General features: G+C 39.1%; 1 protein-coding gene across 1 annotated transcript in view; it reads right to left on the bottom strand.

The window, feature by feature from the left end:
• Positions 1–19565, bottom strand: part of LOC139478127 (ras-specific guanine nucleotide-releasing factor 2-like) — a 969963-nt gene that overhangs the window by 906942 nt on the left and 43456 nt on the right. Inside the window, exons 4-6 of the mRNA XM_071260456.1 lie at positions 19026–19103; positions 16992–17245; positions 2442–2521 (exon numbers count right to left, since the gene is read on the bottom strand). Of these exons, the coding sequence (XP_071116557.1) occupies positions 2442–2521; positions 16992–17245; positions 19026–19103 (412 nt within the window). The remainder of the gene's footprint in view (positions 1–2441; positions 2522–16991; positions 17246–19025; positions 19104–19565) is intronic.

Below are 19565 nucleotides of genomic sequence, written 5' to 3' on the forward strand. Positions count from 1 at the left end.
TCATCCCCAAGGATGATAAGACAGGAACTCATTGTATCAGGGTCATTGTCAGCATGGAGTGGCCAGCCCCGTCACTAGACCTCAACCCTATCGAACACACGGAGCTGCAGATTGCCCTCTCACGACGCCCTGTATTTCCAGCAACTCTACAGGAACACTGCAATGTTCTAACTGAAGAGTAGTACATTTTTCTCTTGGAAAACATCCAGACTCTATACAATGGTGATCGCATCACGTGGATCACATACGTGCAACTGAACGTTGTTTGTTTTTGGACAATGATTTTTTACGTTTCAGTTATGGTCAGATACATGTGTTCACACAATATTGTCTTTGGCTATTTCAACAGATGCACACAATTTAATGTATTTCCTTTGAAAGTTGTGATCCTTAGCAAACTTTGTTGTTTGTTTGTTCACATGAGTTTCATTAGTTTGTGTATAGTGAGCAACATAGATATATCAAAATAATAGTAATATGTTATTTTAAGCTGCTTTAACATATATGTAGGAATCAAAGTATGTTTTATATTTATAATGGCATATTCTAATTTTTACTTGATATTCTGGAACTTCCTAATTCCTCTCCATTTCCTAAGGGTTCTGTTCAAAATTGGTAATGATATAGGAGAATGTTCTTTTAAAATTATGATATATCCTAATCCTATTTGCACCTGGCAGAATCACTTGACACAGCTCAATATCTCATTTGGTTCTGTTGTCATTAAATTATTGTAATAGTTTGCCAGTGTGATTGCGCAACTATTAAAGTATTATCTGTTCTTCTTGGCGAGCATTTACGATTGTATGACATTCGAACTTCACGCAAAATACTTTTGCTCTAAACGTCATATCTTCAGCAAAAAAACTGGTAAAGCGACTATGATAGATGAACAATATCTTAATTTGTACTGCAAAGTCACGAAAAGACAACTCAGAAATTAAGCTAACCTTCTCGTTATCTCTCCAGTATGTACTGTCATTGTATAGTTTTCTGCATTTTCTGTGATCCGTCTTCGATTCCACTGCATACTAGCGTGATTACCAATGACAGTGCCAGAGTGTCAGAGAGAAGGGGCATGTACTTGTGGTTGCATGACCTCCTGAACACCCTTAATGCATATGCCACTTCCGTCTTGGACACAATATCCAAGGCAGCTTTGTTTACAAATTACCAGACTAAAAAAAAGTTGTTGATTCCAATGAAAAGCTGAACATACAGGCACGCATATAACATAAGAGATTGATATTGGTCAGTAGAGATGAAAGTGTTTCTTAGTCATAATGATGCAAGATAATCAAGTACTGCATTTCATGATTCACAAATTCCTAATTCCAAGTATAACAAGCATGAAATACTCATATCCCCCGCCAATATGACATGTCTGGCTGTGTGCAATGCATTAGCTTCTGTGAAGTATGTTCACTGGACCTTTTTGTAAATGGCCTATTTGCAGCACTAAAGAAAGTTATTACTGGTTTTGTTTAGCCATCTGCAGTTTATGATAGAATAGGTAACTGTATTTGTAATAAGTATGGATGAGACATATGGACGAACAACTTCTTTATTACAATTAGGAGCGACGTTTAGGTGTAGGTTCTAACACCGTTATCAAGCAAGTGAAGTACATAGTATGGTAGGAGGCACTGTTTATACAGTTGAGTAGGTTTAAGATCAGTTACACTGTTGTATTTGTAATGAGTTGTGTTATTACTTGTAGCAGGGAGGGGTGTCATCCCACAGATGACATCCTTACCTTGTCAGCTTGCTGATGGGGTTAACCTCTTTGGTCATGTGGACAAGGCGTCCGACCTCGGATCAGAAGGTCCGTGGTTCGAATCCCATCGAATTTTATGGCCGCTACACTCACATTAAAGAAATCTTCAAGTTTCAGTTTTTCACTCAGATCACAGTTGAAATCCACAGTAACATTTATACTGCTTGGAGAGATCCTGAAGTTTCTGCATGAAGTTAGTAAGTGAATGCGACAACTGTGTCCATGACAATTTTGGAGGAACACACACATAAGCAATGCAACAAGAAAGGAAATGTATAAAATACTGCGAGATGACATTATGTGCCACGCTTGGTGAAGAAATATCATACGGTTTTCAAGATCTGCTCCAGAAACGACGACAACCGCCATTTTCGGTCTAAGTCAAAGTCGTTGCCATTGAAACTCGAAAAATAACTTTTTTAAAAATCCCAAACTATCAGAAGGCACAAGTTCACCACTAGACCTATATATGTGCCAAGTTTGGTTAAGACATCTCTCATGTTTTTTGTGTTCCGACCCGAAAACGAAGCGTGACGGACGGATGGGAGGATGGAAAGGCAGACGAACGACACCCATTCCTATATCCACCTTCCACTTCTTGGTGGGGGATAATTGATTGCAAACAACACACACAAAGGAAAACAAAAATACGCAAAGTCCTTACCTAATACAAGTGTTGGCCAGTTTTCTAGTCTTGCTGTCAAACCCTTCAGAAATATCTGATGTAAAAACAGTAGGGTCTCACTGAAACAAAAATGTTTAGTATGTGAAATTGGAATGTGACACATGTGTCAATGGCAACACTTAGCACATCCGTCATGACAAATATCTTTGGTGGTCCATGAGTAGTCCAGTCGTCTAAGGTGCCACGATTCACTGTGCAGAGTTGCATACCTTGGGAACGCCAGAAATCTTTGATAATGGGCTCGAATCCCGGTTCGCCCCGATTATGTTTCTGGGTTTGTCAGCACCATACCCATGCTCGTTGGTTTCACCGAAGTGGTAAACATCTGAGACTTCAGGCTTTCTTTCTCCCACATTAAGCTCACACTCCGCGATATAACTGGAATACTGTTAAAAGCGGCATTAAAAACCCAAACTCATTCACTCAAATGCGGGGGTCTTGATCACATCAACTTGTGGATGTAGATCACTGTAGGTCAAATTGTGAAACATGGTTCAAATATACGGAAATCTAAGTTTCATTCCCGAATAATCACTTATGATAGACTTTAAGTGATTAATTCAACACCTGTCTCATGTCATACGCTAAATGTCACTTTGAATGTGATTTGCTCATGAAATGACTTGTGAATATGTTCATTCAGAAAGGATTTGCAGTGTGATATGGTACCTTCGTATTTGGAACACTACTGAAGTTTGCAAGTAATGTTCTCACATGAGACAGGATGATGTTATAGATCATGGTCATTCAGTGTTCTATAATGGGGATGCATTTATCAACATAACAATTGTAAGCAGCACTACATAAATTGTTTAATCAAAGAATGTGGCACAAGTGGCATAAGTGACATATCAGGCCAGTATGTTAGCTGAGGAAGAAATCTGCCTTAGCCATGCATCAGTACTTTCAAGTTTTGACTTGATTCTAAAACCTGAAAAGATGCCTATTCCTCTTGTGTACTGCGTTCAAAAGCTGCATAAAATCCTTGCAAAGATAGATATATCGCTGAGTCCAAGAAATGTCCAAAATCCCTGTCTCAATAATTAACCATAACCATTAATTCAATCAACGAATGACTTTCTTTATATTCACAGAAAGTATTTGCGACTAGTGAAATTGATACCATGCGGATTCTCAAAATCTCAACAGATTTGCTTGACTTATTATAATCTCAAGGTCATGAAAGAACTAGGTTCAATTCTGTCAAAACATTTTATAAAACTTTATACAACACTATCTCACATGACAAACTTAAGGGAAATCTTTATTCCTTGATCCAGGGGCTTTTGTTACAAGATGTGGTGACCATAGATACAGTTACATATGTATGTTTCAGGGTTCAAATCAATTGGTAAAAAAATATAACAAATGCTGACGATTACTGAGAAAACAATATGTGGACTTCCTCACTGATATGCAAAATTTGGGGTAAGACATGCAAAATGTAGGCATCCCAATAGGTTAACAATTGTGCTTTGCTTCTTGATGATCTGTTTCTCTATGCATATGAATCAGAATATCTGGTCAGATTGGCAAAGTCAAAACAAGGTAATTTGGTCAAGAAGTTTAACTTAAGCTTCGGGTATATCGATTATCTGATATTGTTTAACAAGCATCGAATAACCAATTCCCTTCCACTGATTTATCAACCTGAACTAGAAATAAAGGAGGACAGTGAGACCGCCTCACCTGTTTCATATTTAGCTCTGTGCATAACGATTGAGAGTGACAAAACACTCTCCACAAGACTATGACAAGAGGGATGACTTCAACTTTCCCTTTATGTCAAGCAATATTCCTGCAGCTCCAGCCCTTGGTGTTTGCATTTGACAGCTTTTGCGGGACAATTGAGCATGCTCTTTCTACCACGAATTCAGAGAGCTCTACATGACTCTTGATCAGAAGTTGTTTGATCAAGATTAAACATTCATGGCCTCAGCGAAGCTTTGAAAATGTTTTCTAGTGGACATGTCGAGGACACATCAGTGACAAGAATGATGCCCGATGCAATCACCCATTTTGACTTATACCTAATGTTCACGTGTTGTTTCATGTTAACAACTGACTAAACTTTGCATGTTTCTGTGATGGGTGCAACCATTAGGGAGGATATGCTCACCTTTTCCCGAACACCTGGTATCATTGCTGTTTGATAATTCATAAACACATGCTTATGATAGTCAGAATCATATAATCGACTCTGCTTTTGGCAGAGATTTCTTGTGAATATTGAAAGGGTTTTGTTGGTAACATACAAGGTGAATTAAGCCCATTGAATTGTCTTAGTATTTATATCATTGATCATTACAAGTGAAAATCTTCAATCGGACAATATCATAATTGCTTTCTTTTCGCTTTCCATCCAATGGCAAACTCATAAAATATGTGTATTTAAAACTAAGCATCAGACTTAATACTGCTTAACCTATCTTACATATCCCCATGTCACAAGAAACTCTGAATATTGTTCAGAATTGTACAAAATTTGATGCATTGGTTGGGGGTATAAATTTCCAACATGTGAAATGTATTCCAAAAGGCTCACGATAATGTTAACAAGATAGACACAATTTTTATCGATAACAACTTCTTTAATACTGTAAAAAGCGACATTTCGGTATAGATCCTTATACCGTTGTCAAGCAAGACTGAATGTTTACTTACTTATACTTACTTATATTGGAGATTTAATGTGCGCTTTACGACTGCAAGCGTATGTCGCACAGGGGCCCGGCCAAGCCATTTAATGTGTTTCCAAAAAGGGAAAAAGTGAGTTTGTGCAACCCAGGAGGGGGGCTTTAGGGGTTGCTTATATAGTAATTTTGAAATTTTGAGAAAATGAATGAGGGACATAGTGCAGAATATATATAGCAAGTGGAGGATTAACAGTAGAGGATTAACAGTAACAACAAGGGCATACATGAGTGGGATAACATAGGTAGGTGTGACAACAAAGGGATGATGCTATCACAACACGATGGACAGAAAACACATAGCTAGAAGCCTATGGGGCATGAAGCCAATAAACAGGTGATTATTGTTTGATGAGTTCATAGTAGGCGGATGGGATGAAATAGCCTTGATCTCTGTTGATTGATGGCTTGTGGCGGCGAATGTGGACTGCTTCTGTTAGTTTTCTTTTGGTGAAATCATGCAGGTTGTTGGCGAGGATTTGGACGTTGTCCCAGTTGATGATGTGATTGGGACAGTTGATGATATGGTGTCCGTATCAGTTGCAGTTTGTACTCCAAGCGAGCAACACCTCCCAAGCCAGCACAGAGCATTGCCTGATAGCCAGCCAAGGAGAACCTCAACATCAGTAATTATCACGTTATCCTCTCAGCCTTATTCACATACTCTTAAAATCACTCTCACCGTTTGTTTGTTTGTTGTTTAACGCCGAACCTAGCAATATTCAAGCTATAGGACAGCGGTCTGTAAAAAATTGAGTCTTGGCCAGACAATCAGTTGCAGTTTGTACCCCAAGCGAGCAACACTTCCCATGCCAGCACAGAGCATTGCCTGATAGCCAGCCAAGGAAACTCCATCATCGGTAATTATAACGTTATCCTTTCATCCTTATTCACATACTCTTATTAAAATCACTCTCACCGAATTAATCACAAAATCCCTAAATACTTAAAAACAACAACACTCAACTCTTATAAATAACCAACACCTTATCCTCCCCCATCTCCCTAACACAGCTCGCACTCATTTCTACTCACTCCCCACGCCCACCACTCAAACACACCCTTTGAAAAACAAAAAAACACCTAATCCCCCCTTCTCCTTGACACAACTCACGCTCTTTCCTACTCACCACCCACGCCCACCACTTACATACCTCCACTCTTTCGACTAAATATCTCCTAATCCCCGCTTTCCACTTGTCTCACCTAATCCCAGCCTTCCAGCAACAAAATAAATCTTTAATAATAATTAATCCATTTCCCAAACCCCCCTACTAAAACCAACAACAAATAACCACCGCAAACTCCTCCGCCTCCTAAACACAACTCACCCAGTAAAAACAACAAACCAACTCACCTCCCCAAAACACCACTCCCACTTCACCACCACTCACCACAACACACGCTCTCCAACTCTCCAACACAACACCCAAACAACATGACTGACATCCGCAACGCCACACTCGCAGACATTCCAGTTCCTTATTCACCCACGCCTGCGGAAGCGCACAACACTTCTGGGAGGTCACTCGAAAACATCGTCCCGACCGAGTATGGCGAAAACATGACACACACCACCCCCACCAAACCAGCTAACTCGCCACCTCAAAACACCAAAAAACGAAACTCGACACATCCACTCCACCTCCATCACCCACACCCTCCCCGGCCGCCTTCCTCACCACCTTCGCCCTCTACTTCTTCTCAGCAGGCTCAGGCACCACTCTCTCACTAGAACTTTCGGCAGATAAAATAGGACTTTGGTTTAAAAGAGAAAAAATAAATTACAACAATATTAAAAAAGCCAACAAAGGATACCAGATAATCTTCCCTAACCAAGAATCTTACAACGCAGCAAATAAAATAACTCATTAAGGTAATCAAACAAACACCTAATTGGCAACAATATACACGAGGCGTAATTAGAGTTAACCCAAGGGAAACAACTGAGGACTTACAATTATACTCTCTAGAAGCTAACATAAACCAAGACCAAAACCCTCAACCCCTAATCACCAGCACGCGTAGAATAACCTCAACCAGAAACGGAAAAACGGTCCCAACCTCCATTGTCATAATCAACTTCAAAAAGACCGCTAAATTCCCTGAATCCCCCTAACACATATCCTTCGGAGCCCACACCAACTTAGAAGTCAAACCCTATATAAAGCAGGTTAAGCAATGTTCTAAGTGCCTCAAATACAACCACACTGCCTCCCAATGCACATACCGTAAAACTAAATGTAAAAAATGCGCAAAAACAGACTGCACAGGCACATGCACACCCTGGTGCATCCACTGCAAATTCACCCAACACACTTCACTTTCAAACCAATGCCCACACAGACACACACTCACCCAGCAGGCCAACAAACACATAAACATAGACACGGCTAAAATCCAAACACGAAAATTTGCTACACCTGCATCTAAACCACTCCTCCCTACACCACACCCAAACACCCTCCCACAAACAAACACCCCACCCATAACTGACAGCTCTGTCTGGGGCCCCTACCAAGAAACCGCACCCACCTCACACACACAAGCAGCCACTCAACCAACCACGAACCCTCCCACATCTCACATAGCCAAAACATCACCCCCCGCATGCAAAACAAACCACAAAACAACACGACCCTCATCCAAGCACCCTACAGCCCACATGGCAACAACACTCCCCCTCAAGCAAGCACAACAACAAAACACAAACACTAAGAAATCATCAGCTACACCCATCCCGCAAACACCTACACAACCCTCCACATCACATGCCTCCCCCATGGAAACTCAAACAGCTAACCCTAATCTAACCGATGACGAAGATTTCTCCACTACTGAGGAAACAATAGAAACTACTCCAACTAAAACAAACCAAACTTCCCAACCAGACAACACCCAAAACCTAAATAACCTCACCTTACTCCTAGCATACATGCATAGTCAAAACTCCCCAAAAGTTAGCATGAAATCCACAAAGTAGCTTTCAATCTAAACTTAAACAATCTACCCTTCTTCCTCTTTAACCTCCGTCTAAAAGAAGTCACCGAATAAACTAAAAACTAAAAACTAAATCACCAATCACCCGAACCCAATAATGGAAGGACTAAATATTTTTCAGTTGAACGCCAATGGACTCACCTCCCACGGCCATGAACTAAAAACTAAATTTAAACTAAATAAAGGCCCCGACATTGCTTGTATCCAGGAAACCAAATTCTCAAAAAAATCCAAATTTACACTACCTAACTACAACTCAGTTAGAACTGACAGAGCAAAACCCAAAACAAGAATAGCCGCAGGAGGACTAATCATATTTATCAGGGAAGATATAAATTACGAAGAAATAAAAATAGACACGCCAAACCTAGAAGCCAACGGCATTAAAATCACATTAAATAACCGAAACATAAACATAATAAATATTTACCACTGGGCGGAACAAAAATTCCAACCTGAGGATCTAAACAAACTACTCCGAATAAGCGATAAATCTACTATATTCCTAGGAGACTTTAACGCTCACCATCCTACATGGAGCATAGATGATAAAATGGATAATCATGGCAAATTAATCTCCAAATGGATAGAAACAAACAATCTAGTACTCCTAAATAGCAACCAACCCACGAGGTACGATAAGATAAACCAAAAAATGTCGGCTATCGACTTAACCATATGCACTGCAGACCTAGCTCAAAGTACTCAATGGGAAGTGCACGACGTGCCGCTAGGTAGTGACCACTTCCCCATAAACATAACTATAGGAAATACAAACGTACCAATCCAAACAGAAAACCAAGAACCAAAATTCCATTACAATAAAGCTAACTGGGACCAATTCCAAGATATCTGCAACGAAGCTAACTTAATGAAATAGAAAATAATGATCCAGAAACCTATTGTAAAAACCTAACAGACTATATAATAAACGCAGCCAAAATCTCCATCCCCTTCAAAACATCTAAGACAGGCAAACCGACCATACCATGGTGGAATGAGGAAATAGAACAGACTAGACGAAAACGTAAATCAGCCTTCAATAAAGCAAAACGCGACTACAAACATCTAAAGTTAGCCCACGAACTAAACCACCAGGTTCAAAAACTAGTCCAAATAGCCAAAAGTAGAGACTGGAAAAAATTCTGCGAAGGTATAAATAACCGTACAGATGCAAAAACAGTCTGGTGCAAAATCCACGCCATTAGAGGTTTAAAACGACATAAAAAAACACCTAGCATTAACAACTCAACCAACCCTGCCCAAAAAGCAAATAATCTCGCCAACCACTTTTCGGCCGTTAGCAGTAACTCCAACTTCAGCCAAAAATTCCAAGATAAACTTAAAGCAGAAAACAAACCCACAAAAGAACCAAACAATAACAATCTGGAAATAAACCAACCCTACACAATGGAGGAGCTCCTCTACGTAATCCAAAACAGGAAAAAAGGGAACAGCCCCAGGATTAGACCTAACTTCTTACCAAATAATTAAAAAACTCCCCCTAAAACTACTCCAGGCACTACTCAAACTATACAATCTCATCTACCTAAACGGACAGGTTCCTACTCCTTGGAAACAGGCCCTAGTCATACCAATCCCTAAACCTAATAAACTCATATAGACCAATATCCCTAACTTCAAACTTATGTAAAGTAATGGAATCAATGGCTAAAAATAGATTACAATATTACTTAACCCCAAAAAACATCATAAACCCAGATCAAAGCGGTTTCACTCCTGGCCGCTCAACCCTAGATAACCTCGCCCGACTAGAGCAAGATATTAAGACAGGACAACTAAATAAACAATATACCACAGGTATCTTCTTAGACTTCTCTAAAGCTTTCGACATGGTATGGCACGACGGGCTAATACAAAAACTTAAAAAAATAGGACTCAAAGGTCAGATAATAAACTACATCGAGGACTTCCTAAACAATCGTAAAATAACCGTGGGTATAGACCAAACTCTATCGGACCAATGTCCCCTAGAAAATGGCACTCCCCAGGGCAGTATCCTCAGCCCCACCCTCTTCAATATAATGATAAACGATCTATTCGAGGGCCTATCCCCTAAAGTAAACACATCGAAATTTGCGGATGATGGAGCCCTCTGGATCCGCACTAAAAGCATTAAAATGGCCCAAAATTTACTCCAAAAATCTCTTAATAAAATACAACAATAGGCTGACAAATGGGGCTTCTCCCTTAACTCAGAAAAAACAACAGGAATAGTATTCAAACATAAAAACATGAAACCCGCCTCCCCAATCCTCCAGCTAAACAACCAAACGATCAAATTTCAAAAACAAACCAAATTCTTAGGACTCATTTTCGATTAACACCTCACCTGGGAGGCTCACGTCCAAAACCTAACAACTAAATGCAGTAAAGACCTAAACACCCTAAGATACCTAACTGGCTCTAACTGGGGAGCCTCCAAAGATACCCTCCTCTCTCTCTACATATCACTAATTAGATCAAAACTAGACTACGGCTGCGCCATATACAACACCCTAAACAACTCTCTATCTAAAAAAACTTGACTCAATACAATATCAGGCTCTCAAGCTGATAACACACACCCAACATGGCACCTCCTACACTTCACTTCAGGCCTTAACAGGAGAAATGCCACTAAGTCTACGCAGGGAACAGCTAAGCTTAAATTTCTGGGCCGCGTCCCAATCAAACCCTCTCATCCAAAACTTAATAAACCAAAATATCAGCCCCAAAAACCAAGCTCTAGCTCGTAAACACCCCTTACTTACCCCAATATCCCAAAGAATAACAAACTACCTCAATGAACACCAAATTAAAAATCTTAAACAAAACTGCAAACAATCAAATATCTTCACCCCTAAACTTAAAATACCCAAAATAGACACAACACTAGCTAGCCAAATAAATAAACAAACCGACCCAAACATAGCTAAAACCACCACACTAGCATACATACACGAACATTGGCCAAATTGGTGTCCCATTTACACGGACGGATCTTCAGATCCGACCTCCAAACACACAGGTTTCGGAGTCCATACCATACACAACCAACTAAAACCACACAATCCTTCCGACTCCCAAACAACCAATCAATATTCACAGCAGAACTAATGGTCATGGCCTCAGCCCTCCATAATCAAGAATCCAAAAAACACAAAAAAATCCTAATACTTACCGACTCCCTAAGTGGACTGCAAGCCCTCCAAAACAAAAATACCAAAAACCGACCTAAATTAATAAATCAAATACTTAAAAGCTCCAACGACCTAACTAAGGCAGGCAAACAAATAACCTTCTTGTGGATACCCGCCCACGTAGGAATATACGGTAATGAAAACGCCGATAAAGCAGCTAAACTATCCCTCAAAATCCCAGAAATAAGCTTAAACTTACCAATCTCAAAATCAGAAATTAAAAGCGTAAACAAGCAAAAAATCACCAAAATATGGCATAACCTTTATCTAAACTCAAATAGCCAAATCATAAAAGTACTCAGCAAACCACTAACCAAACCAAAAATTCTCCATCCATCAAAAAAAATCGACAGAGTAATAACTAAACTCCAAACAGGACACACCAACCTAAATAACCATCTAAAAAAAATTAAAAAACATACTACAGGTAACTGCCCACACTGCAAACAACTAGAAACCCCAGAACACGCACTCATCCACTGCACACACTACCTAACACATAGAACCGCATTACAAACCACCCTCAATCTAAACAAGGCTCTCACTCTAGAAGCAATACTAAACCCACAAAATAAACTAGAAAACTTCAAGGCCTTAGGCGTATTCTTAATCAAAACGGAACTAATAAAACGCATCTAAAAACACTATAATCTACCAAATCAAAATTACATAAACAAACAAACATCCACCATACCCAGCTCCCCTAGTTCTCCTCCCCAACCCCATCGGCATCTATTCCAAATCTCAAAATTCCAAAATTCTATATAAGCAACCCCTAAAGCCCCCTCTTGGGTTGCACACACCACTTTCGCCCCTTTCGGAAACACATTAAATGGCTTGGCCGGGCCCGTGTGCGAAATACGCATCGGTCGGAAAGCACACGTTAAATCTCCAAAGTAAGTAAGTAAGTAAGACAACGGTATAAGGATCTATACTGAAACGTCGCTTTTTACAGTATTAAAGAAGTTGTTATCCATAAAAATTGTGTCTATCTTGTCATCCGTCAACTTCTAAGTAATGCCTATCAAACAAGTTGCACGATAATGTTATTAAAATCATGGTTGATTATATCTACTTTGATTTTGATAGGACATAACATCAGCAGTTGGGCAATGATTTTCCGCTACTTTAACCACCTGAAATGATAATGCTTCAATGTAATCACACCAATAAATAAAACAGTGTATACATACAATACGTTTTCACGTTTTCACTATTTATTCATTAATTCAGTTTCTAGTATTTTAGGGTATTTTAAAATCTGATCTCCACTTACGTGTGTGAAAAAGTCCTTAAGATATAAAGATTGGTGAAATGAATCCCTTGCTAAAAATGCTAAACAGTGAACTTTTCATCACAAAGGGATACATTTAGGAGATTCATCCTCATCATTTTTAAAGTAGAAACTCCTGTATAAACCTAGGGTGGCCAATACGACACAAAATGGGGACCCAGGGTAGAATGTGTCTCTAGCAGCCCATTGTTGATCCTAAAAGGTGACTGAATTGGGCAACCTGTTTACCGTGGGTTGCGTCCCTGTGTCAACAGCGGACTGGAGTCCAATACACCACTTTGACTCTTACTTTGCTTAGACCAGTGGTAGGATGATCAGGGTCCTATAAATCAGCTTGTCATGCCAAACTCTATGCACAATAAACAAAAAGGGAAATAATAATAGAAAAACAAAATAACACAGCACCTCTCAGTATCTGCTTTTGAACTCATTCTAATGATGAAACAGTGACCAGGCTCTTGTATTCCTGATAGGGATACTTTGCCACGGTTCCAGTTTTACAGTTATATCACGGCGTGTCAGCTTAATGTTGGAGGAAAGCCCTAGGTGATGCAGGTCTCGGACATTTACCACTTTGGTGAAACCCACGAGCACGGGTATGGTGCTGATAAACCTAGAAACATAATCGGGGCGAACCAGGATTCGACCCCACAATCATAGGTTTCTGGCGTGTTCAAGGGACGCAACTCTGCACAGCAAATCGCAGCGCCTCAGACGACTGGGCAACACATTTATAAACATCAATACATTCAGTTAAGAAACACATAAGACACTTATTAATCTATATTTACAGATGGATCCAAGGATGGTGGCACAGTTGCTAGTACCACTGTTATTTGATCCAGAACACTACCTTCAAGATTAGCAAATAACAGCTAATATTCACAGCAGAAACACACTATTTTAACAGCTCTGAAATATATCAATAACCAATCTAAACATAAACAATTCATCATCTTTTTCAAATTCCCTTCCGTGCCTATAGGCTATAACAAACATGTCATGTAAACATCCTTTTTCTTATTTAATCATCTTGCTACTGGCCAATATGCATCATCTTCTGTTGGTTTCCCAGTCATGTTGAAATCATTGGTAACGCAATGACCGATGCTGCGGCAAAGGCAGCGTCAACAAAACTGTGACAGTACTTCTGATCCCTTACAGTGATTATTTACTCATGATTAGATGATACACCCGTTATCTAATGCAACAGAAGTGGGGCAAGCAAGTAGATATCAGTGAGTTACATGAAACTGAACCAACTATCGGTTACATCCACTTGGGTTGTCAGCCTAGATTGAAGGGGTCAATATGCGACGATGTCGTATTGGCCACAATAGATATGCACATGAATATTTATTCATACTGACCTCTTCAAATCTAGGCAGACAACCCAAATGGATGTAACCGATAGATGGTTCAGTTTCATGCAAGATGGTTAAATAAGTCATCAGTTTTTAGTAAAAAAAGGATTTTTAAATGACATATTTGTTATAGCCTATACGTACGAAAGAGAATTTGAAAAAAATTATAGAATTGTTTATGATTCGTGTCAGATTTTAATTTTTTGTAAGGGTTAAGTCTACTTCCTTTCTGATAATTTCTTTATTACTTTTAAATGCTCCACCATGCAAGTGGAGGAGGGCTGTCTGATCACCTCCCCAGTTTGTATTCGCTATTTTAAGCCTGCAGGCATTAAGTCTTAAGATAATTTATATGTGGCCTAATATAAGCTTATACGTTAAATTATGATTGAAAATGAGTCCCAGGCAGAATTCAGAGGTCCATATCACCAAACTGGCCCATGTGCCACCGCCTTCTTGCATAAGACTGATCAATCATTATAACTACGAAATATATTAATTATCATTACCATAATTATTTTCATTTTCAAGTGATTGGCTATTATTTAAATAAGCTGTGGTCCAGAGATGAGAGTGAACTTTTGCAAAAACAGAGGCAACCTTTTTTGAATGACCAAACCTCTTCCGATAAGAAACATATCATGAACCATGTAACTCTAACACATTAAGAGACAGTTGACCTCATAAATCACTTCCAGTTTGGGAAAACCCTTTCACAATAATGTAGTTACATTAATAACAAAGTAATGAGCACTTCCAATTTTAGAACATCACTTCTGGTTTGGGAAAACGCATTAGGAAAATTGATAAATGATTGGAATGCGTACCCATTTCCAAAATCCAAAATTTCTTCACTTTGGCATTGTATGTAAGCCACCTACAAGTGAAAGCCACCTTGGAGATCATGTATACCACGTTTCATACCAAGAATTGGATGTTCAACTGCCTATTTTGTGCATCATTGCTGAGAAAATACACACACAAATTTCTGATTCAAAGTCCCAGAGCTTTGAAAAGAATCGTCAAAAAATGAGCAAACCTAGATATCTTTAGGGTAGGGTATGCATTGGTCATTGGAAGGTTACAAATTCAAAATATACTGAACCACAAAAGAATCTTCACCATGGATAGCTATAATGGAAACCTTTTTTGTCCTAACACTGTAAACATACTTTGAGACATATTAAAAAGATGAAACTTGGCAAAACTGATCATCAAAGTTGAAATAAAAGTGTCAAATGTTCTTAAAGTGAAACACAACACTAGTCTCTGAGAACATGGCATCACAAGTCAGTATCTCGTGTGTCCGCAATGTGATGACTTCCATGCTACGTCGATACATGAAATGGATGAGGCGGTTGGTGAAGGCCATAGGCCCTTGAGCTCACACTCTGAGGAACGTCTGACGCAGTTCAGCTGCAGTTGCTCAATGTGATTTAAATCTGGACGACTGAGGGCAGACCACTGCATAGTTCTGATGCCATTCTGTTGGAGGAATGTTGCTTTCGCAGTGTGGACACAGGCGTTATCATGCTGATACTGTGAAAAACTGAAACTATGGCGTGTGGTCTCAAGACTTGATCAATGTACCGAGCTGCTGTGACACCATTGCCTCTCCCTGGACCGATGTTCTAGAAGACCACAGGGCCGACCCTCTGTGCAAGACCAATTCCACCACACACCATGATGCTCGGACCACCCCACGAGACTCTCTCAACCACACAAGCATCTGAATAACATTCCCAACGGCGTCACCAGACTCTCTCTCTGCCATCTGCTGTTGAGATACAGTAACGGCTCTCGTCTTAGAAGAGGACTCCACTCCACTGCTGGTGGCGCCAATGCTGGTGCTGTGTTGCCCACTGAATACGGTCCCGGCGATGACGAAGTGTCAGAATGGGTCCTTGGTGTGGCCTGTGACAGTGGAGGTGTCTGCTCGTCAATCGTCAACGCACGGCGTCCGCACTAATGTGTCGCTGGTGTGTCAACATGGTCTGTCAAGCAGTTTCCACAGCAGAAACAAAGAGATCTTGATGATGCTGTCACACAATCTGACGATCCTCATGTCGGATGGTGACCCTTGGTCTGCCACTACGTGGTCGGCCATCTGTAGTATTGGTGGTCTGGTACCGTTGCTCGAGCCTGTATATGGTCCTTACGTGGAGGTGAAATGCAGTGGCTACTTGCCGGGCGATTTGTTCAGCTTGCAATCGTCCAAGGGCTTGGTGTTGCTGATTTCTTGTCAATCTTGGCATGTGGTAGCAATTCAATAACGAATGAATGTTATCCGATCTGGTTGGAATTTTATAGGGCAAAAAATGGTGGAACGCATGTGCATTTTAATTTGCACGGAACTCATGTGCATCGGGTTACCATGGCCATTGCCGTGATGCGTTCGGGCGATCAGTTTTTTTGCATCTGCTTTGTTTTTTTATCATCAAATTTCATTTTTCCGGACAAGGTTATGTTAAATTTTAGAAACTTTGACAAAAATGACTCATATATTTAAATGACAACTTTTCATGCAATGTTACTTTGGGTGATGTTTATTTTGTGGTTCAGTATATATAATTCATTCACACGATATTGAAACTGCAAAAAAAATTCATTATGGTACATGTGAAAATTGCACAGTAATGAGGTAAAATGACAGTTGTGTATAACTGCTATGACATTCATGTTAAAATCAGATAGACAGCTAGATAAACTGGAGTATGTAAAAGGACAAAGGCCACAGTAGGTTCAATTATTAAAATACACAATTAAACATTATTGTGTCAATGCACAAACCCAATACTCAGTCAATGTCAAAATTGATATTTGAGAAATGGTCCAAGTGGCTTGAAAATGTCAACAATAATATTTAACTCATTTATCTATTTCTGCTCTTGGTATAAAGTGTGAAGAATAGAATAACAAAACCTCACAGTTTAAGTTTCCTCAAATTTGTATAGGCAAAGAATATAAAAACAAACCTGTTCAGAAATATAGAGTTGACATCTTCATGTGATATGGGGGGTTTCTTTGAACTTGCAGCCATTCTTAAGGGTCTCAGAAAACAAGTGACAAGGCAAGAAAGTTGGCGGTTATACTCTTCCTCACACTCTACCATACTGAAAACAATGCTGTTGCGTTTCCGCATACTCTCTGCATGAGGAGACCGAATATACAGTTCCACAATCTGCTTCCAGCGACGTCGACACAGCCATCCTCGAAAAAAGCTTTGAACCTGCAACAATACATTCTTAGATTGTATAAAGTATTGGTATAAAGTATAACAAAAAAAATAAATTTAGTTTCATGAAACATCAACATACATAGGACCACAGAAATCCTTACTAACGTCCATCCACATGTTCTACCACATGCTTGTGCTTCGGATACCTCTTCAATGTTATTATGATCATATCTCTTTCTCTGATGTGACACCTCTCCACGTAAAGATCAGAAGTAAGGTCGAGAGTAATTCGCATTAGGTGAACCCTGATCGAACTTTGACGTACCCATATAAATGAACGATGCGTTGGTTCCTGAGTCAATAAGATGTTATCATTCTAACCCGATTAGACATAATTTATTTACCACCTTGATTCAGAAATTTCGATCTTCAATGGAAACCACCACAGAAAAGCAATATACCATTGATCGTACACCATTTTGTGTGTAGATGCCATGGCGCTCAGAAACACTCAGCTTTACAGTTACTATAACGCTATGATATTGCCGATTCCACGTTAAATTTCAACCCACTCACTATAATTTCGGATTTAGAAATTTTGACACTGATCGGATAAGACGACGAGCAATGGGGTGATGGGGACATACATATTCTACCCTGGGTCTATGGTGCAGAAATGTTGGTGTTGAATTAATTTCTTAAATGTAATGCAACAGGTTTCTTAGGGTAAAGGGAGGCATTCCATGAAGAGAGTATGATCAATTCCCCATGTATATGTACTCATATGTAAAGGCTTCTAAATATTAGTTGAATACATAAAGGCTCTTAAATATTGGTTTAATGCCATGTAATAGGCTACGGGGTAATGTTATTATATAATGTTAACAAGATAAATGTAACTGGGCACATCGTACAAATTTACGTTTGGAATGATTAATAGGTACCAAATCCATTTTTTTTATCAGCAATACTGCAAAGATTAAAAAGTATGTACTTGCAAAAGAGGACTGAGAGATTGACGGTTTCAAGAAACGCCTCCATATTTCCAAAATACGTCCCATGTATTTACCATATGCTACCTGACAGATATGTCGTGTCGCATTAAGCCAGTTTAGATGTATTTACCCTATTCATATTATAAAAAAAGGACAACATAGATATTGATAGAAAATATACATTGTGAGAATGAATTAAGAGAATAACCAGTGTAGGTTATCCGCCAAAACAGCCTTCAATAGCGTATTGGGCAAAATAGCTGTGAAAATATGAATAATACTGAAAATCAGTGATGACACCAGGTGTTCATGAAAAGGATATACAAAATGTCAAGGATTAGATGTATCGGAGATGAATATCATTTCCTTTTCATTTCCAAAGTATCCGCCGTAAATATATCAAGCAATACGTCTTTGTAAACCCAAACATGCGTAACTTCATAACATTAAAATCTATGCACCTTGTCTTTGTTAAACCATCATGCAAATGTTAAACAGAACAGAATGTAATATGTAATCATGACTTTAAGGAATTGTTTCCTTAATTTACATACAATCAACTTGAAATTCATTAATCTAATAATGTGGAATCACTATCAGTAAGATAAGAAATAACTCCGAGTTTCTGCTTTCAAAAATGTGACAGGAATTACAGATACCAGAGAAGTATTACTTAATAGTCAGCATATCTACACCAACTTACAAGTACTGTACAAGTACTTATCGAGTACTGTTAGGATATACCTGCCCTCATTTAATAAGTTACACATCAGCATTGTTAAAAGTACTCATCAGGTACAGTAAATTTAGGAACCTGTGGTGCCTCCAGATCTTACCTTCTTAATCTTTTTTATTTCATCGGTCTCCTCGTTAACTTGAAGATTTGAACCACTTTCCTTCTGAAATTTCTGTAACTGGAAACAAAAGACGATAACAATAAATTGGGTGAGTGAGTTGTATTTAACGCCGTTTTGAACAGTATTCCAGTTATATCACGGCATGTCAGCTTGATGTGTGAGGAAAGCTTTAAGTGATACAGGTCTTCACCACTTTGGTAGCAATGTTATACATAATTTTAAAACTATAATTCCATAACAAAACACACACAAATTTAGATATTTTTCTTGAACTGATGTCTGGTGCTTTGTTTGCTTGTTTATTTATAACAATGTCACACAATGAACCAAATCACCAAGTCCGACAATCTACTCCATACAGTCACCCAGAATTCGATGAGGGTTGTGTGATGTGCATCAAAGTTTCATAAAAAAATACTGATTAGTTTCTCGAGTTATGCTCTGGAAAACAGAACTCATGATTTGAATCTAAGTCAAACTCTACAAATCTAAAAGCTTGAAAAACAACTCTTGAATAGC

The sequence above is a fragment of the Haliotis cracherodii genome, unplaced genomic scaffold (assembly GCF_022045235.1).
Source record: "Haliotis cracherodii isolate W230 unplaced genomic scaffold, xgHalCrac1.p SCAF_1, whole genome shotgun sequence".
Classification (NCBI taxonomy): domain Eukaryota; kingdom Metazoa; phylum Mollusca; class Gastropoda; order Lepetellida; family Haliotidae; genus Haliotis; species Haliotis cracherodii.